Below are 19,794 nucleotides of genomic sequence, written 5' to 3'. Positions count from 1 at the left end.
AATCCCCTACCCCCAGCGTCTTCCTGTCCTGATTTCATTATTTCTAGTCTCTTCCTCTTGGCACGTTAAAAGTGAAGTAACAACAGTTTCATCTTCCCTTAGAAGAGCTTGCCAGGAAGTGACTCCTCCCAAGCTGGGCACTTTCTGCATCTGTAGAGTTGGCCAGTGGGGAGCCAGGGCACAGGACCCTTGAAGTCAGGCAGCATGTTATTCATTCCATATCTATCAAGTACTCTTTCCACACTCAGATTTGAGTAAAGCAGAGGAATAGGTAACCGGCCTTGCCTTCTCAGCACCAACTGGGGCAAGCATCCTCCTTCAAATGAAGAAAAGCTTCTGCCATGAAATTTGGGGGCCTCTGAGGGCAGACTGAGAAGTGGCAGAGCTTCCTGCCAAGTCTGGAATCCCAAAATCAATCCCAAAATGGAAAAAAAAAAGGGGGGGCTTGGATATGGAGAGAAGCTTCTAATCTCAGTTTTGCCTCGTTCAAGCTGTGTGACTAAGCAAATCACTTAAAAACTCTATGAACCTGTTTCCTGATCTGTAAAAAAAAAAAAAAAAGTGTAGAAATGCCTAAGAAAACTGTTACGCAAGAGATTCCAACAATTGTTTGGGGGAGGTCCTCTAGGGGCTAACTACACGCTACCCCTCCAGGTGGGTCTTAGGCCAGGGGTTGTCAATCTCCCCTGCTCCCCACTTCCTCGTGCCATCTTCAATACCTTTAAGGTCCTGGCACCCCGGCCCTGTCGAGTCATCTTGCCGAGAGCTGGGCCCCAGAAGGCCGCGGGTGGGGTGAGGCGCATGAGGCAGTACCAGGACAGGGCTCAAGTGTTTTGAGCAACCAGACCGGGAGTCAAGTGCGAAGTCAGGCCAGGTCGAGCCCCCGCTTGCCGGCTCCATCCGAGTCCTCCAGCGCCCAGGGGTTGCCCACTCACCCGCGCCTCCCACGCGCGATTCTTGTCTGGCCTTGCCCCGCCCGTTTGGCCCACGCGGCGGGCGGGGCGAGCCGGAGCCTTTGTGTTCAAACCGCCCAATGGGCAGTGGCAGTGGGCGGTGACGCGGGCGGGGTCTGACCAATGGGCTGCGGTCTGTCAGTGTTGACTGACAGGCGCACACATAACACACTCGGCCACGCGCGCGCCGTCCGGCCCCACTTGCGCAGCGCGGTTCTGCGCGGGCCGCATTGTCCGCCAATCCGCCGTCCGCAGTTCCCCGCGCGCCCCGGGTCCCTGCGCCGACCGCACCTCCCCGGATTCCGACGCGGTAAGAGGGTGCGCCCGGGAGGCGCGGCTGGCCTCGAACGTCCCCGGTCCCGCACGGAGCAGCGGCGGCAGCAGGTAACAGCCGGCCTTGGGCCTCTGGCGGGCGGACGCGCGGGGCGAGGGTGGTGGGCCGGCCTCGCTCCCCTCCCCGCGGGTCCCGGGCCCGGCCTGACCCCGGGGTCATTGTCGGGCTGCACCGGCCAGAGCCGAGCTGCCCAGGCCTGGCCCTTCCTCTCCGGGCCAAGCTGGGCCAGGCTCCAGCCCCGCCCGGTGCACGCCCCTGGACCGGTCGAGAAGGGCCAGCGCTGTGCCAAGGCCGCCGTGACTCATCTCCGCCGCCCGGCCCCCGCCCCCGGGACTGGCCGCTCCACTGGTCAGTCTGGAGGGCGGATGTCTCCGGGCGGGACTTCCCCGGGCCGAACCTCCCCGGTAGGCGAGGAGCGGAGACCAGGCTGTCCCAAAGCGGCCCAGGCCAGTGCCCGCGTTTTCGTGCCAGTCAGGCAGTTTCCAGGGACAGGTAGTTCTCTGCTTCTGTCGCCGCCTGTCATAACTCTGGGAATAGGAGGGAGGGCCATTTTGTTCAGTTCTAAAAAAAAAAAAAAAAAAAGAAGGCGGGAGTGTGACTTAGAGCAGAGAGGCAGGAAAGGCGCATGGTTGGTAAAAAAAAAACTCCCGCAGGTTTAGCCAGTAGGGAATGAAGGGAGCAGAGTTAGCACCTGGAGCGTTTTGCAGGTCCCACGAGAGAATGTAGTATGAAAACCTACCGCGGAGGATGCCCAAGATCTAGGTTAAGTCTGACGACTGGCTGGATACTGCCGTATAAGTTTGTGATGGGGGTGGGGAAGGGTGGAGCTGAGAAAGGGTGTGGTTCCTCTTAGAAGTGGGAAGGGATGTTTTATTTGAGGGTGTCTTAGCGGTGGGGGGGGAGGCGGGGGTGTTTATTCTGAGATGCAAAAGACTGGAGCTCTGAGAGGCTCACGTCTTGTTTTGTTTTGGAGGACGGGGCCTCCACCTTTTCATCTTGCGAAACCCAGATTCAATGATAAACTGTTTCGTGATAGCAGAACCCCATGAGAAAGACTAAAAGGCACCCCTGGAAGGGTGCTGACTGCTGATGGTTTTCAGCAACCGCCCCCCCTCCAAACACACACACACACACACACACACACACACACACACACACACACACACACACACCTCCATCTAAATATTTATTTATATTCTTGCCAGCAGTAGCTTGAGTTCTGTATAAACTCATTGCTTTGTTCCTGCCCCAGGGCGAAAGCTTCATCAGCTTCTGCAGGGCAGGGTTAAGAGGAGGAGCCTGTGTGAGCATCTGTAGCTTTCAGGTGGGGAGGGCAGTAGCAGGGGTGGAATTACCTTATAAGGAATGGAATATAGAAAAGGATCCAGGCCAACTTCCTGCGGTGGCTACTACCAATCGGTCCCTTTACCACCATCGGCTAAAACCAGGGAAAGATGCCAGGTGGACATCCTACCTGTGAAGACACCAGTAAGACCCAAGACATGAGGCTGCTTGTTTTTCAGAAGACGACTTTGTAGAATTCTTCAACTGGACTAACCAGACCTCCTGGTTTCTGTAGTCTGAGTTGGGATGTGTTAGAGCCTATGTCCATCACACAGTCCAGAGAACTAGTAATTTAAGTGTCAACGAGGAATATTGGAAGTGCTAAGTCACAAGTACTAGGACCGAAGTATAACAGTGACTTTGTAATACAGGCTGGCAAAGGCGCCATGTTCAGAGTGCTCATACTGGTCATCTGAGATTTTGAACTTGGGTTTCTAGAACTGAAAGGTTTATGAATCCTCCTTGTGTTGTAGAATGCCCCCTTTTGCCACGTCTTTTCACCTTGGCCTCCTCTGAGTCTTCCTTATCAATTCCAGAGCCTTGGTTTTCCACCCCACGTAGTGACTGGTCTGGCTGATAGGGACTGAGGCTAATCCCACACTGGCGCTCCACCTGCCTGTTTTGTTAGTTTGTTAACAAATGTAACAGCTCTGCAGCCTGTTCTGAACATACTGGAGGCTGTAAAAGGCTCTAGTTGGGGACACAACAACACATTCCTGAAACAACTTGAAAACCTCCTGGTGGAGTGGAAGGACCCAGGCCCTGCAACCTGTGAGAGCTGAGCTCAAACTCTGCCACTGTCACTTACAGGCTGGGTGGCTGTGGGCAGGTTACTGATCATTTCAGTGTCCCAGGTTCCCCCCAGTACAATGGGGGTAACAATGCCTTCCTGGATTATAATGGGTGTGTAAGGAGCCGGGTACCTAGGAGGCATTTAACAAAGTATTTTATCGTATCAAGATGCACTGATGTTGCAGCCCAGTAATCACTAATGGGATACGGCATCGGGCGCCATCAGGATGTAGGCAGGGGTTACCGTGCAAAAGTTTTCTGGAGTCAAAGTTTGACTGCGGCTCTGAATCAGTGAATACAGCTACGAAGAAAGGAAAGCACGTCCCATCTAAGGGAAACAAGCTAGAACAAGAACAGGCACAGCTCTAGGGACAGGGCAGCAGGGTGAGATGGCTGGGCTGGAGAGCGGGTGCAGGGCAGCAGGGTGAGACGGCTGGGCTGGAGAGCGGGTGCAGGGCAGCAGGGTGAGACGGCTGGGCTGGAGAGCGGGTGCAGGGCAGCAGGGTGAGACGGCTGGGCTGGAGAGCGGGTGCAGGGCAGCAGGGTGAGACGGCTGGGCTGGAGGGCGGGTGCAGGGCAGCAGTGGTGAAAGGCATTCATTTAGCATCTCTCAGGTGCCACAGGCTCTGTCTCATGTCAGAGGCTGCAGAAGGCCCAATGCTAGCTCTCACGGACCTCCGCATCCAGTGAACTGAGAATTAGGAAATCCTGTGGAAGGTGCCATGAAAGAGGCTGCCCAAGGCAGAGGGCAGAGGGCAGCAGGGTGGGTGGGGCCGGGATAATTAATAAATGCCCCATGTCACCCACATCTCAGGCTGTTTCAGTTGAATCCCGGTGGGGGGTGGGGATTGGCTAGGAGGCAGTGCGCTGTTTCTCCTCCCCTGGAGAGGGGCTGAGAACAGCCCCACGCTTCACATGCGCCCTTTCTCTCCCAAGACTCTTCAGGGGAAGGGTCCCCCGCCCACCTCATCATGTCTCGAAGAAGCCAGCGCCTCACACGCTACTCCCAGGGTGACGATGACGGCAGCAGCAGCAGTGGGGGGAGCTCGGTGATGGGCAGTCAGAGCACCCTGTTTAAAGACAGCCCTCTCAGGTATGGGATCGCCACTTCCAGCCCCACCCGCCTCTGTGGGATCGCACTGACCTGCAGAGCACATGTCTTGGGCGGCTCACTGCGCAGCCTCTTCGTCTTGTGACTTTTGTGGGCAGAGATCAGATACCCATGTCTGGTCAAAGGGGACATTCACACCTCTGGGGATGCCAGGGCCCAGTGTTGTTTCTTCTCTCCATGCTGTAAGCCGGGCTGCTGCCCTCATGTTCAGAGAACAGGAAGTGGGGAGAGGCAGCTTCAAGAATAAGCCAGGCCGGAAACCCCAAAACCGAGAGCTGGGCTCACAGGAACCCATGGTGCCGTGGATGGCTCTGCCAGTCTGGCCATCCTCCCCAGACCCACACCCACATGTGCCACTGTCTGTAGGGCCTCCTCAGGGCCAGCGAAGCAGCTGAGGAGACGAACAAGTCCAAGGGGCACCAGGATGTGAGCTAAGGCAGGCGCCTGCCTCACCCTGCCCCCTTGCAGATGTGAGGCCGAGCTGACAGCCCCTGAGGCTTTGACTAGCTCTAGAAGGCCAGGTTGGGTTTGTCTGGGTTTTCAGTGGGTTGTAGAAATTACTAATCCATGAGGAAGCATGAAAAAACACTTTGGCTTTGAAGTTAGAGACCTAGATTTGAATCCTGACTCCATCGCTTACTGATGGTCTCGCCTAACTGCTTGTGAGATTTAGAGATAACGGGAGCACAGAAAGTACCTGCTTTGCGCGGTAGACAGTCAGCAGTTGGGAGTTGTTAGTTGCCTAGCAACAAGGCTGCGCCCCCCCCCCCCCCGACCTTAGGAGGGCAGAGCACTGCCTAGAGCCCCGCTTTCGCTTTCCTGGCTGGGCTCAGCTCCTGCCTCTCTCCTCCTGCTGACCTCCCACAGGACCCTGAAGAAGAAATCCGGCAACATGAAGCGCCTCTCCCCAGCGCCACAGCTGGGCCCCTCCTCCGACAGGCACACCTCCTACTACAGCGAGTCTGTGGTCAGGGAGTCCTACTTTGGCAGCCCCCGGGCCGCCTCCATCGCCGCCTCTCTCACCAGGAACTCCATCCTCGACGACCAGCTGCGTGGTGACCCCTTCTGGAGTGAGTGTCCACAGCCTTTCTCCTGGGCCTCTGCTGCCTCCGGAGATGTATGGTCCAAAATCCCCCCCGGGGGTTTCCTAACCGCTGCGGGGCCAGAAGAGGGGCTCCCCACCTTCGGAAACCCTTGGGAGAGCAGCCGAGTGTCTGAACTTCCAGGCCCCTTTAGACGATGGAGTAGCCACGTAGCTGCTCCAGGCCTGGGAGACGGAGGGGCCGGTCCTAGTTCACCCTCCCTTGACCCAAGGGAGCTCGGGCGGGGCTGCCCATCAGAGATGCTCCTCGGGGTGTCCCCGCGAGTCCCTCTGGAACACCCTCCTCGGAGCACCTCTGCCCCAGGAGAACCCCGCGTTCTTCCCTCCTCAGGTGAGGACCTGCGGGTGAGGAGGAGAGACACAGGTGGCACTGAGAGCAGCAAAGTCAACGGGCTCCCGGAGAACAAACTGTCCGAGGACTTCCTCGGGTCGTCCTCGGGCTACTCTTCCGAGGATGACTACGTAGGTAGGCGACGTCCTCCCTCCCCAGCCTCGGGGAGGTGCTCCACCAGGTTCCCGGGCTGCTGGGGAGGTGACGGGAAGTAGGGGAAGGCGCCCTGACAGCTCGAGAGAGCATGGTGTCCAGCTGAGTGTTGCTGCTGTGCCCCCACGGTGCCCTGAACCCAGGCCTGGGGTGGCCCTCGATAGCGCTGGGATGCGACCGCCTGGCCCCACGAGGCCTTGAGCCGCCTGTGGCCGGTTCCCTTATTTGACTCATTTCCGGCAGGTGTTTAACATGGAGCTTCACACGCAGGAGGTGCTTGATCCCTTACTCTAGGTCTGAGTGGTTTGAGGGGTTGCTGGTGAGAAGGAAGCAGACAAGGAGGCCAAGGGAAATAAAATGTCAGAAATCTAGCGCTTCGCTTCGTCAGCGTTTACTGGCCTGCTAGCTGCCAGCCTCTGTCACTTGGGGATGTGAAGGAGAATGACACACGGTCTCAGCTCACAGTCTAGAGGAGCAGACAACTGACAGTCTCCATGTCCCAAGGCTCTTAAGAGTGAGGACAGCGGCGGTCCAGTGGTTAGGACTCCGCGCTTCCACTGCAGGGGGCACGGGTTCGATCCCTGGTCGGGGAACTAAGATTCCGCAGGCCCTGCGGTGCACGGCACCTCCACACCAGAAAAAAAGAGTGAGGACAACTGGGCGTCTCCTCTGCTCCCCTGCAGGCTACTCGGAGACGGACCAGCAGGGTTCAGGGTCGCGGCTGCGGAACGCTGTCTCTCGGGCGGGCTCTCTTTTCTGGATGGTGTTCACTTCTCCAGGTGAGTGCCGGCTGCTCTGTACATGATGGTTTCCATTCTCTCTGGCAGTCACTTTCACCCATCTTTCTGCGGTTGGGTATCCAACCCGTTAGAAAGAGACTGTAGGGCCACCAGGGATAGCTCGCTCCAGAATAATTACGGGGAGCCAGGAGCCACGGGAGCACCCTTGCTTGAAAGCTGGGCGGAGGGCGTTGGCAGCGCAGGCGGGTGGCATCACAGGACCTGGGTAGCGTGGGACAGGACGGAGGTGCACTGGCGATCAGGGTTGGGGTCGGGGCAGGGAGGACCGCTGGTGGAGACACACAGGCCCAGTGGTTCAGGGTGGCACTAGGCTTGACGGGCCCTCTTCCAGGCCGGCTCTTCGGACTCCTCTACTGGTGGATTGGCACCACCTGGTACCGCCTGACGACAGCTGCCTCCCTCCTCGACGTCTTCGTTTTAACCAGGTAAGCAAGACTGACAAGGAATCAGAAGGCCCCAGGCAGAAGGGGCCGATAAAGCATCTACACCTGTGCGTGATGGTTTCTCTGAAGGTTTTTTCTTTCCCAGTTTACCTGCGGCTTTTATTAGTGAGCGTGGAGTGGACACCCAGAGCCCCTTTTTCTGCCTGACAGTGGACAGGACTTAGAGTCAGGTGCAGGGAGTGTTCTGGAACGCAGCTTCTTGGCCACTTCCTTCCGAACACCAGCCTAGCCACTTCTGATCTCAGACAAGCCCAGCCTTACTCCTGCTGGCCAGGCCTTAGGCTCTAGCCAGCAAGTGGTGTTTCCCAGAACATTCAGCATCCCTCTCGGCCCCCCGGTGATCTGGACCCCCAGTGTTTTCCAAAAGAAAATACTGCCTGACTAAGGAGTTACTTTTTTTTTCTTCTATATTTGCTTGCCTAGAGGACACCTGTCTGTGAAAGTTTTAGGTTATTCGGAGACCCCAGTATTTACTTATTTATTTATTTTGTAAATTTATTTTTATTTATTATTTTTGGCTGTGTTGGGTCTTCGTTGCTGCTCATGGGTTTTCTCTAGTTGCGGCGAGCGGGGGCTACTCTTCATTGCGGTGCGCGGGTTTCTCATTGCAGTGGCATCTCTTGTTGCGGAGCATGGGCTCTAGAGCACAGGCTCAGTAGTTGTGGCGCACAGGCTTAGTTGCTCCGTGGCATGTGAGATCTTCCCAGACCGGGGTTGAAACCCGTGTCACCTGCATTGGCAGGCAGATTCTTAACCACTGTGCCATCAGGGAAGCCCGCCCCCCCGCCCCACCCCCAGTATTTATTTTTGATAACATCAATACAGTTCAGAGTCAGAATTGTCCCCATCACTCCAAGCTTTGCAGGTAAAGCATCCAATCTGGCCCTGGCAAGATGAGAGGCTTGAGGGTGTCCTCTCTAACTCTAGCTCAGCACTCAGGAAAAATCTCTAGGAACTCCCTGGGGGCATATGGAGGCTCTGGAGCCCTCCTGACACCTCCGCCTGCCCTCTCTCCCCTCCTGTGGTCCAGGCGCTTCTCATCACTGAAGACGTTCCTGTGGTTCCTCTTGCTGCTGCTGCTTCTGACCGGCCTGACCTATGGTGAGCTCATCCACTGTCACGGGGAGGGGTAGAACGAGAGCTTGTGGAGATGGGGCTTGCGAGCCAGAGGGGCAGGCAGAGTGTGGGCCGACGCTGGTGCTGAGCAGAAATGTGAAAACTAGAGAGACAGTGATCAGCTACAAAAAGGGGAAGGAGGCAGGACGAGCGGGGTCGGATGGCGCCTGGGCAGCATCCTGTCTGGGTCTCCTGGGTCCTCAGGTGACCAGTGGGTGAAAGGGGAAATGCTCCGATCCACTGATCTTGTCCTTGGTTTGGGTTGCTACGCTGGACTGCCTAGCATGTCTAGAGCGTCCTTGCAGCCCCAGGGGCTGGAACATGCCTTAGTACAGGAATACCGGGGTAAAAAGCAGGGACTCTGACACTGTTATTAGCAGTCATTTTCCCTCCATTCCAAATCAGGAGGTTGTCTGGGTGAGTGAATTACCATTACATCAAGTTCAGTCTTCAGCTGTCTTTAGGATCAAAACAATGAAGTAGTAAAGAGAAGTGAGAGCACCTTTTTGCACCAAGAAGTACCTGTCATCTATAAGATGCTCCACGTTGTTCCAGTCTCTATCGTTGAACTTTCACATTTTTTACATAGTTGTAATCATTATGTTTATATATTTTGTGTTCAGCTTTTGATTTGACAATTTCACATGAGTTTCACAGTTTCCTATGAGTTGCCCCTGTGGCCCCCAGGCTCAGTTTTACCAATTTATAATTAAAGACCATGCTTTATTATTATTACATTTTTAGAGGTGGTTTTATAGGTTTAGCATCTACTCAAGTTGTATTTCTTTAATTTCTACCAAGGTAGAACATCTTTCCAAGTGTTGATTCCCTTGTTTCCTGTTACAAGAACAGCTTGTTCCTATCCAGTGGAAGCTGGGCATTGCCCTTAAAATAATAATGACCTTTTATAATCTTACAGTGTTTTGTTCAGGAAGCATACTCCCTTGTGTTATCTCACAAGGTTGTTCGTTTCACCATCCCCATGTGGGGTTGGTGGAGCTGAGGTTCTCACGGTGTCATGAGATGCATACGGAAAGTCTGAAAGGCAGAGGGGTGGAGTGACCAGCTCCGGGAGGGCAGTAAGTGAAGGCCTGTCCGGAGGGTCTGACTTAAAGTCTGGTGGTCACATGCTTCCTGTTGCACCTGCTCGAGGCCAACAACTGAGTGGCAAGTGTGACATCTTACCAGGGTGGAGACCCCACAGCCAATATGGCTTTTTCAGGCGCTGTCAGCCCCACGCATACATGTACACGCACACACGGCACGTGCATAGCTCAGGAGTAAACACATCGCAAACAGGTAGCCCCTAGAGCAAGATGCAAGTGTCTGTGTGGTGGCAGCCTTGTGCTCTGTTCCGGGGCAGCAGGCAGCCTTTCTGAGCAGGTGGATTCTGTTTCAGTGATTCTCAACCATGGCAGCCCATTAGAGTCACCCGGGGAGCTTTTATTTATTTATTTATTTATTTATTTGGGGGGACCATGCTGCACAGTTTGTGGGATTTTAATTCCCCAGCCAGGGACTAAACCCACACCCTCGGCATTGAGAGCTCGAGTGCTAACCATGGGACCGCCAGGGAATTCCCACCTGGGGAGCTTTTAAAACTCCTTATGGAGGGATCCCCCAGGCCCGCGAACTCACTCTGGAGGGCGGGGCCAGACACTGATTGTTTCAAAAGCTGCGTGGGTGATTCTGATGTACGGTCTGGACTGAGGACCACCGTCAGGCCCTCTGGGTTCTACCGTTGGATCATCCCCAACTTATGATAGCCGCTTCCTCCAAGCTTTGCCACCTGTGGAAAGGTGAGGATTCCTGAGGGGACGTGAGGATGCGTACACGCTGGGATTGTCGGGTGGAGGCTGCTGCCTCAGAGAGTGGCGGGAACCTCCACCCCTCATACCGCCTTTGGCCGGGGCAAGGCTCCCGCGAGCGAGACAGGCTGCTGCTGAGCGCTGCTCATGAGGCTGCCGTCCGCGCTGTGGCCCCGGCCCGGGTTAACTGCCCCCTCCTCTGTGCGCAGGCGCGTGGTATTGCTACCCCTTCGGGCTGCAGACGTTCCACCCCGCCGTGGCTTCCTGGTGGGCCTCGAAGGGCAGCAGTGGGCAACGTGCGGTATGGGGTTCCAGAGACTCATCCCCACATTTCCAGGTGAGCATCTTAGGGTCGCAGCCTCCCGCCTCGGCCTGAATTTGCCATTGAAGTCGTCCCTGCCCTTCTTCCTCACACACACAGCTGAAGAGGTGCTGCCAGGACACCTTTCTCTGCTGTTAGTGGTGCAGGTGTTGGGGGGTGTGTTGCCTGTGCTTAAATATGACTCAAAACTGCCCAAAAGTTAGTTGCCATCCTAAGAGGCACGGAAAACAGAAGGAAAGGGAATAAGACAAATTGTCTTGCCTACCTTGTTCCTTTTCAGTACAATTTCACGAATCTTTACTGAGTACCTTCTGTGAGTCAGGTAATATCCTGTTCTGTTACCTATTACCATAGATAAACCACCCCTAGAAAGTACCAGCACTGGGACTCCCCTGGTGGCGCAGTGGTTGAGAGTCCGCCTGCCGATGCAGGGGACACGGGTTCGTGCCCTGGTCCGGGAGGATCCCACGTGCCGCGGAGCGGCTGGGCCCGTGAGCCATGGCTGCTGGGCCTGCACATCAGGAGCCTGTGCTCCGCAACGGGAGAGGCCACAACAGTGAGAGGCCCGCGTACCGCAAAAAAAAAAAAAAAAAGTACCAGCACTGGGGAATTCCCTGGTGGTCCAGTGGTTAGGACTCGGCACTCTCACTGCCACGGCCCAGGGTCAACCCCTGGTCAGGGAGCTAAGGTCCTGCAAGCTGTGCGGTGTAGCGAAAAAAAGAAAAAGAAGTACAGCGTTGGATTAGCTCGTGAGCCTGCAGGTCCTCTGGGTGGCTTTTCTGGTCTGAGCAAGGACAGCTGATCTTGGCTGGGCCCCCTCACGTGTCTGCAGTTAACTGGTGGGTCAGCAGGGGCGGGCTGGTCTAGGCCTGGACTGGGCAGGTTGTACCTTTGCTGTCCAGCAGGTAGCCTGGGCTTGTTCTCATAAGCAGCCGGGCAGGGTTCCAGGAGAGTGGAATCATGCCAGACCTTGAGGACTAGATTCAGAACTAGCACTCTGTCACTTCTGCCACATTCTATTGGCTGAAGCAAATCTCAGAGCCAGGCCAGATTCAAGGAGGGGGAAATAGACCCCACCTCTCCATGGAAGCACCTGCGAAGCCACATTGCAGAGGGCGCAGATGCTGGGAGGAGGGCAGGACAGTTTTGCAACCCGCCAGAGGCTAAAGCTGGATCCGGCCCAGGCCCTGCCCTCAAGAGGCCTGCAGTCCAGTGGGGGGCGATGAGTGCACAAACCACCGGCGTGTGTGTGTGCAGGTCCCGGGGTCTACGATGAAAATGTAAAACGCTTTGTCCTCTGATTAGAGTTATTTGAACTTTGCTTGCACCCTGCTGAATTTAATTTGCTATCACATTTTTAACCATTTATTTTGGTAGATATTACTTTCCTGACCCTGAGTTTATTATTTCACAAAATAACGATGTGTTCTGGCATCTTTAACTTTTTTTTTTTAATCACTAGTAAAGACAACTCAATTTCAGGACCACGTTTTCTGTAAAACGGGGGAAGTAAAGAATGACATATCTTTGTATTTACTTTCATCTGCATAAAGACACTAATAAAAATAGTTGCCTGGTTTGGGAAGGCTTGGTGGTGAGGGCTCTGGGTGGATGGGGCAGAGGTTAGGAGCGTGAGTTTTTGCTGTTTGCTTGCTTGCTTTTTGAGTCATGGAAGTACTGCCTAGTTTAAAAACGGAATTTTTGCAAGTCATAAGCCCGACCTCTGTACTCACTAGGCTCGTGCCTTTTAACTGACAGTCGACAGACTGTGTTTTATAATTTCATTTGGGTGTTTCTGGGATTCTCTTCCCTTCCTCTTTAGGAAGTACTGTTGTCATAAGTCCCTAAGCTCTGTGGCTTTTCCCTCCCCGTCCTGCCAGGCCGAGCAGCGCATTCTGTCCCGGGTACACTCTCTGGAGCGGCGCCTGGAAGCTCTTGCTGCCGAATTTTCCTCCAGCTGGCAGAAGGAGGCCATGCGGCTGGAACGCTTGGAGCTGCGGCAGGGGGCTGGAGGGCAGGGGGGCAGCGGCAGCCTGAGCCACGAGGACACCCTGGCGCTCCTGGAGGGGCTGGTGAGCCGCCGCGAGGCTGCCCTGAAGGAGGACTTCCGCAGGGACACCGCTGCTCAGATCCAGGTCGGGGAGGGGAGCTGAGGGGCCCGTGTGGCTGACACCCTGGGTGTGTGGGGTGGAGGGGGCGAGGCCCTGCACCCTGACATGAGGGAGACAGCAGTGTGTCATTCAGGGTCAGACGGCTCTACCACTTGGCAATTACCTTCTCTAAGACTTAGTGTCCTCCTCTTTAAAACGGAGACTCTCCTGTCTGCCCTGCCCCTGGTTGTGAGAACATGAGATTGTAGTGCGCCTGTAACGCCCATGTAGGTGTGGCACACCACGCAGGTGTGCAGTAAAGACCAAGAGGAGTCTTGCGTGTTTCCAAGAAGCACTGTAGCAGAAAGGCCAGGAGCTGAAGTTTGCAATCAAACAGGCCTGGTTCGAATTCCGGTTACACCACTTACTGGTTGTAAGCGGCCTCTGAGCACGACTCAGTAAAATCCTTGGCCTCTCTCCTATGCCTGATAGGAAGAACTGGTCACCCTGAGAGCAGAGCATCAACAGGACTCAGAAGACCTCTTCAAGAAGATTGTCCAGGCCTCGCAGGTTGGTGGGCTTGGGGGCACTTGGAGCCTACGGTGGGGCGCTGATCGAATTCATCATCTGTTCTTGGGCTCAGAGAGACACCTTGGCCCCTAAGGGTCTGCTTAGGTGCAGAATGGGGAGAAGGGTTGTGAGTCTCCTGACTTCTGCTTGAACTGAATCCACTTGGGCTGGAACACTCTGCAGAGATGCCCTGGGATCATGCCTGAGGACAGGAAGGGCTGCTTTCAAGTGGCCTGTTGTGCTGGGTACACATGCTGAACGAACGAGTGAACGGGTGAACGCCTAAGCACGATAGACATGGGCCGAGACTCCCACAAGGACCTCAACCAGGAGGCCAGTTTGACGTTTGCTAGATCAGTCAGGAGGCCCTGGGGTGGGGATGTGGTTAAGCAAAGACCCCAGAGGGAACAGATCCTGCTCTGGAAGACTGACTGCTGTGAGCCTGACATTTCTTGTATTGGTCCCTTCTTTCGCTTATAGGAGTCTGAGGCTCGACTCCAGGAGCTGAAGTCTGAGTGGCAAAGGTAATGCGCACTGCCATCTGTCCTAGGCCTGCTCAGCCCCAGCCTCCCCATTCCCACCCCCAGCTAGGACTGGGGAGCAGAGCCCCGGAGCAGAATTCTGATTGTGTCCCAAGCAGAGAGGGAGATGGCTGAAACCTAGCTCAGGATCACCTGCTCAGAGCCTGTCCTTGAGGTGCAGTGGAGGTCCGGCAGGGGTTGCAGGCATTGCAAGAGAATTGGGATTCATGGGTTCATTTACAGATGTACCGTCTTTTCTGTACAACCTCATGCCGGCTGTATTCCCATGCCCCAGATATCTGTACTTGTGGAGGATGTGAGAGCTGAGGCAGAGTGAATTATGGATCTGGGCTTAGAAGGGAAATGGGATACCGTAATAATTAGCTCCTGGGGAGATGCAAGCCAAGTCACAGGCACCGGAGCTCTGTTCTACAGCCAGAACCTCCAAGAGTGAGCCTTGCACTCACCAGTGAGTGGTGGGCACACACTTATATCAGGTGCCAACTAGGGGATCCTCTTGTTCTCCTCAGCATAGCCTTACCCCTCACCAGAGATCCAAGGCTTACTCTTTCTTCTCTGTCTGGGAGTAGGATGACCCAGGAGTCCTTTCGGGAGAGTTCCATGAAGGAGCTGGGGCGGCTGGGGGTTCAGCTGGAAGGCCTGCGGCAGGAACTGGCAGCCCTGACCCTGAAGCAGAGCTCGGTGGAGGACCAAGTGGGCCTGCTGCCCCAGCAGCTCCAGGCTGTGCGGGACGATGTGAGTTGGAACCATCCACGTCCCTTGCTGAATACCCCTCCTCTGAGACGGTCCTAGCAGTCTGCAAGGCAAAGAGCCTCTTGCCCCCTGCTCTGGACTCGGCACAGATGCTGGCTTTCTTGGACAGAAGTTCTTCCTGTTCTCTCATTGATAACATGGCGGATTGTTCATAACTCTTTCCTCCTTGGGCCTGAACAGGCACGTGCTGGCCCTCCCCTCGCAGGCCTGTTCCTCGCTCCCTGTCCCCTCTACCCAAGCCAGGCGCCACCCCACCCTGGCCAGGGCTCTGCTGTGGCAGCTTCCACTGTGAGCCTCCCAGAGTGAGACCTTTCTTTGGTCCCTAGGTGGAGTCTCAGTTCCCTGCCTGGGTCAGTCAGTTCCTTCTTCGAGGTGGGGGAAGCCGCACTGGGCTCCTTCAGCGAGAGGAGATGCAAGCTCAGCTGCAGGAGCTGGAGAGCAAGATCCTTGCCCACGTGGCCGAGATGCAGGGCAAGTCTGCGAGGGAGGCCGTGGCCAGCCTGGGGCTGACGCTGCAGAAGGAGGGCGTGATTGGGGTGACAGAGGAGGTGAGGACTGGATGCCCCTGGACACCCCCGCCCCCCGCAATGGCTGATCCACCCAGCACACACGCGCTGCTTTCCTCCCTGGGAGCCACAGAGCTGCACAGTCCCACACTGCCAGCTCCCTGGCCTGTTCTGTGACCTAAGTGACATCCAGGAGGCTCCGATGTTTGCTTTGGGGCTGGTGTGGAAGGGTGGAGGTGCATGCCTGAGCAACGGCACGTGTCCGGACTGGGGAGGGCTGAGCCCAGGGGTTCCTGGCCCCTAACAGTGGGGCCACGGAGGTGGACGAGTCTGCTTCCCATCACAGTTGCTCGGGGCGCCTGTGTTTTAGCAGGTGCACCGTATTGTAAACCAGGCTCTGAAGCGCTACAGCGAGGACCGCATCGGGATGGTGGACTACGCTCTGGAATCGGGAGGTGTGTGCACCTCTCCTCCCTTTGCTGGGCCCCTTTCCCTACGCTGGCGGGCCCCCTGGCATCTGCTAGGGTAGCTGTGGTGTTAGGCAAGCAGGGCTTGAGGTCGGCAGAACTCACCCAACCCAGCGCTCACAACAAAGGCGAGTGACTGCGTGGGAGAAGCGGGACGTGCTGAGCACCGTCCTCGGCCGGGAAGAGGCGGCGGTGCTTGTAGCTGCTCTGGGGTCTGGGTTAGGTGTGGAGACTGGTCCTCAGAGAGGGGACGGGCAATGGTAGTCCCTGCCGGGGTTCCCCTGGCTGGCGAGCTGAGCTGGTTGTGTGGGTCTCCCTCCCCTGCTGGAGTCCAGCCCCAGGCGCCCACCCTGCCTTTCTTTCCTGTCTCAGGGGCCAGCGTTATCAGTACCCGATGTTCCGAGACCTACGAGACCAAGACGGCCCTCCTCAGCCTCTTCGGCATCCCCCTGTGGTACCAATCCCAGTCTCCTCGAGTCATTCTCCAGGTGGGGGCCCTGAGCACACCGAGTCGCCTGCGTAGCTGGGTGACCGTCCCCTCCTGGGTCATTAGAGCTGCGCTCAGGGCGGGTTGTCTTTGTCACCTGCCATGCGCTGACCCAACGTTCTTCCCTTCCAGCCAGACGTGCACCCAGGCAACTGCTGGGCCTTCCAGGGGCCCCAGGGCTTTGCTGTGGTTCGCCTTTCTGCCCGCATCCGCCCCACTGCTGTCACCTTAGAGCACGTGCCCAAATCCTTGTCCCCCAACAGCACCATCTCCAGTGCCCCCAAGGACTTTGCCGTCTTTGTGAGTATCCCACCTGGGGGCTAGAGGGGCTGTAAGAGGGCCCTGTGGGTCTCTATTGAGGATAGAGTTGGGATCGTTCTTTGGTTGAGGGGAAGGGAATAGCTATGGAAGAGAGGGCGCCAAGGTGGGAAACAGCACTTCGGTCTCAGTTACCTCGGGCTGCGGAGGAAGAAACGGAGGCCTAATGAGTCAAGTGACTTGTCACAGATCACACGGCGGCCCTGTGTCCAGAGCTCAGGCCCCCTGCAGTCCCCGAGGAGGCTGGCGCCTGCCCCACCGCGTGGGAGGGGGCCAGTGGGGAAGCGGGAGGGAAGGCCTTCCTCCCCGGGGGCCCGTGCCTAAGAGCAGGCTCTTCCCTCCATCCTGTGCTCTCTCTTCAGGGTTTCGATGAAGACCTGCAGCAGGAGGGGGTGCTCCTTGGCCAGTTCACCTACGACCAGGATGGGGAGCCCATTCAGACGTTCTATTTTCAGGTATGGGATTCTGTTCTGCTGGCAGAGGCGTATGTATGTACTTTCCCACCCATTCAGCAGATGTTTTCTGAGTACTTGTCCTGTGCCAGGCACTGGGGGTTCCAAGTGAGAAGTCACAGCCTAGCCCACCCACAGCCCGAGGTACGGAACAGAGACCACTGTCCCTGTGGCGTGGGAGAGGCGCCAAGTGCACATCAGCGTGGGGGAGGGGGAGGGGCCCTCCCAGATGGGCAGTGCTGGGGAGCTGCCTGCAGAGGGTAGGTATCCGAGTGAATGTGGCCCAGCTGGGCCTCACACAGCACAGCATGGCTGGGCCACCGCTGGGGGGCTCCTGCCTTAACTTGAGTGGGCATTGGTCTCCTGGGCCCTTGTTAGGAATAGATCCCCAGTCTCCAGCCCAGGTGAGTCTCCAGTAGGTGGCCTGAGAGCCACACCAGGGGAGTCCTAGTGTGAGGAAGTGGGTGAGGTGGAGAAGGGACAGAGGGGGGAGAGAGGCAGGCCTGGCTACCAGGCAGAGAGTTTCAGCCCTCAGCTGAAAATGAGCGTATGACACAGAGGACTGATGGAACTTGAGAAAGAAAAGAAATTCTGCTTAATTCACAGTGAAGGAATTCTTTTTCAACATCGACATACGTCAAACTCTCCATAAAGGTAGTTCTGTTCACGGTCAGAGAGCTCCTGTGAGGTTTTCCCAGTTTGCGATGAATCATGCTGGGGCTCGGTTACAAGGCCGTTTTTATGTGGCCGTGGGCTGGGCCTGGCGCAGCCTGACATGCGTTGGCGGCCCCTGTGGGACCTGTGAAGCCTGTGGGGCTCCTTGGCCCACCAGGTGGAAACTGTGTTCCAGGGTCTGAAGACAGGAGCTTTGAAGTCCGGTTCTCTACAGAGGCCCGGGGGAGGGGGCGTCTGGCCCTAGGTGTGGCCGTCTCCCCTCCGGTCTGAGGACTCCCACCCCTGCCTTCTCTCCCCAGGGCCCTAAAATGGCCGCGTACCAGGTGGTGGAGCTGCGGATCTTGACTAACTGGGGCCACCCCGAGTACACCTGCATCTACCGCTTCAGGGTGCATGGGGAACCCACCCACTAGGCCTTCTCTGTGCCGCTGCCGCCGCCAGCGGGGAGGCCAGCTCCTCTCGGCACGCGCCCCCTGCTCTGGGGGTGGCTGCGCAGCACCCCCGCCTCTGCCCCCGCACGCTTGAAGCGCACTGACTTCCGGGAGCGGGCAAGAAGAGCCCCTGGCCCAGCGGAGGTGAGAAGGAACGCGCAGGCTCTTCCTGAGCGCCGGGTGGCTCCAGCGGTCAGCAGGCTCCGGCGTCGCTTTTCCTTCTTCGTTCTCTGCGCGCCGGGCACTGGGCGCCTTCTTCTCCCTCCTGCGAGGGTGTATATATGTAGCATGTTGTGGGAAATCGAGGCAGGGAGAGACGGGATGAGTGCCCATGTTCCGGCAAAGGTGGATGAGACCTGCCTGCCCCTTGCCTATGTGCGGGGGCTGGCACCCAGGGAGCTGCATAAATGAATCAGGTGCCAAAGCCGTGGGTGAAACAGGCTAGGGCCTGGGGCAGCTGAGCTGTACCCCCTCCCTAGGCAGAGAAGTGAGGTCCTCTGGGAGAAGGGTGCAGGCTGGGACTGGTCCCCAGGCAGGAAGCTCCTGGGAGAAGGCAGCTGGGCTCCTCCAGAAAGCTAGTGCCGTCAGCCTAGGCCACAGCATTCCTGGAGGGCTTCTATACACTGTATTTGTCCTGGGTCAGGGTGGGCCATGGGGCTTCCTGTACCCTGGAGGGTCTGGCTCCTGGGAGCCTGAGGGTTACTGCTCCTGTGGCCCTGTAGGAGTCCCCTCTGCTGGGGACAGTAGTTGCTTGCTCTCTCCTGATGCTGGGACTGGGGCCCACTCTGCTCCCCACTCCTTGCTAGGGCCCACCTGTGCCCCAGCGCAAGCTTGCTGCATTCCCCCAGGGTGCCCAGACCTGTCCTTCGAGGCCATGAACATCTGGGGTCAGCTAGAAGTGTTCAGGCGACTCCCTGGGCTCTTGTGGCCCAGCGATACAATGACTGACAGTGACACTCAGGGTGCCACGGTGGGAGGAGGTCTGTCTGCACTGTTGGCCCTACCCCATCCCTATCAGGCCGCTGATGTAAGAGGCCCCCTAACCCTGAGCCACCCCCGGGGGCTCTCTCAGCTCATGCTCAATTCTGTTTCTATTCTGACTCATTTTCTATGGGGGACAGTCAGGGGTGGGGGGCTGGGTTAGGAGGGGGGCTGAGGTGGGAGCTTTTGGACCCAGCAAGCCCTGCTCTATTATGTATGTATTTTTCAAGGTCTGTTTTTTAACTGAAAAGCTAAGGGCTTGATTCCTAGCCCCGTTCTGTGGGGCCTCGGGTGAGTTCAGGTCCTTGTAACCTGGCTGCCAAGAGGGGCTCGGGGCACTGGTTCCAACTCTGTGGTTCGTTCCGGCCCGCGGGGAGGGGGCAGGAAAGGCTGCTGTGCAGGTGGGCGCCCTGAATGGAGGACGGAGCTGGAACGAAGGCGAGGCCCCGGCCATCCTGTGATCGGTCCTCTGGCACTGGCCCTGCCTCCAGACAACCAGGTTTTCTTTTGCGCTCTCCTGTCACAAATGCTGCACTATTGGTTCTTAATTTTGTATCTCCAGATTCTAATTTATGCCTATGCAAAAAATAAACTATGCCCAGGATTAGGGGAGTGTGTGGTTTTTATCTGGCCATTGCACGGGACCCTGCTCTTGGGAAAAAGAGAATGAATTCTTAGCCAAAACAGTGCCCCAAAGGCTTCCTCCTAAGCTTTAGAAACCCAGGCTTCTCGGCTAAAACTCAGCTGTGACGGGAGATGGGACCTGAGGCAGGCTCCGTGCCTGTGACTCTGGGCTCAAAGGCTGGCAGGAGCAAGTGAGTGGCTTTATTAGCCATCACTGATGTCCCAGTCCCACTGGGAAGCAGGAGGCTTGTCCTGCGTCTCTCAGTGCCACTGGAGCAGAGGGTAGAAA

General features: G+C 56.7%; 1 protein-coding gene across 4 annotated transcripts; it reads left to right on the top strand.

The window, feature by feature from the left end:
- Positions 1-1,144: 1,144 nt before the first annotated feature.
- SUN2 (Sad1 and UNC84 domain containing 2) lies at positions 1,145-19,488 on the top strand. 4 transcript variants are annotated; one of them, XM_060025674.1, is made up of 18 exons: positions 1,145-1,337; positions 4,360-4,516; positions 5,402-5,604; positions 5,968-6,102; positions 6,804-6,899; positions 7,252-7,345; positions 8,394-8,464; positions 10,497-10,624; positions 12,490-12,744; positions 13,192-13,269; positions 13,750-13,793; positions 14,381-14,546; positions 14,891-15,112; positions 15,441-15,525; positions 15,910-16,025; positions 16,157-16,324; positions 16,705-16,797; positions 17,769-19,488. In XM_060025674.1, exons 2-18 carry the CDS (start codon positions 4,395-4,397, stop codon positions 17,880-17,882), a joined length of 2,190 nt encoding a protein of 729 aa, XP_059881657.1. In that variant the 5' UTR covers positions 1,145-1,337; positions 4,360-4,394; the 3' UTR covers positions 17,883-19,488. The 4 variants fall into 4 exon arrangements, with proteins under 4 accessions (XP_059881657.1, XP_059881658.1, XP_059881656.1 ...); XM_060025675.1 differs by lacking the exon at positions 1,145-1,337 and adding an exon at positions 1,363-1,635; XM_060025673.1 differs by lacking the exon at positions 1,145-1,337 and adding an exon at positions 1,363-1,779 and having other exon boundaries at positions 15,444-15,525.
- Positions 19,489-19,794: the final 306 nt, after the last annotated feature.

The sequence above is a fragment of the Delphinus delphis genome, chromosome 11, assembly GCF_949987515.2.
Source record: "Delphinus delphis chromosome 11, mDelDel1.2, whole genome shotgun sequence".
NCBI lineage: Eukaryota > Metazoa > Chordata > Mammalia > Artiodactyla > Delphinidae > Delphinus > Delphinus delphis.
Note: the sequence above shows the minus strand (reverse complement) of the source record. Positions and strands in the feature narration are given on the sequence as shown.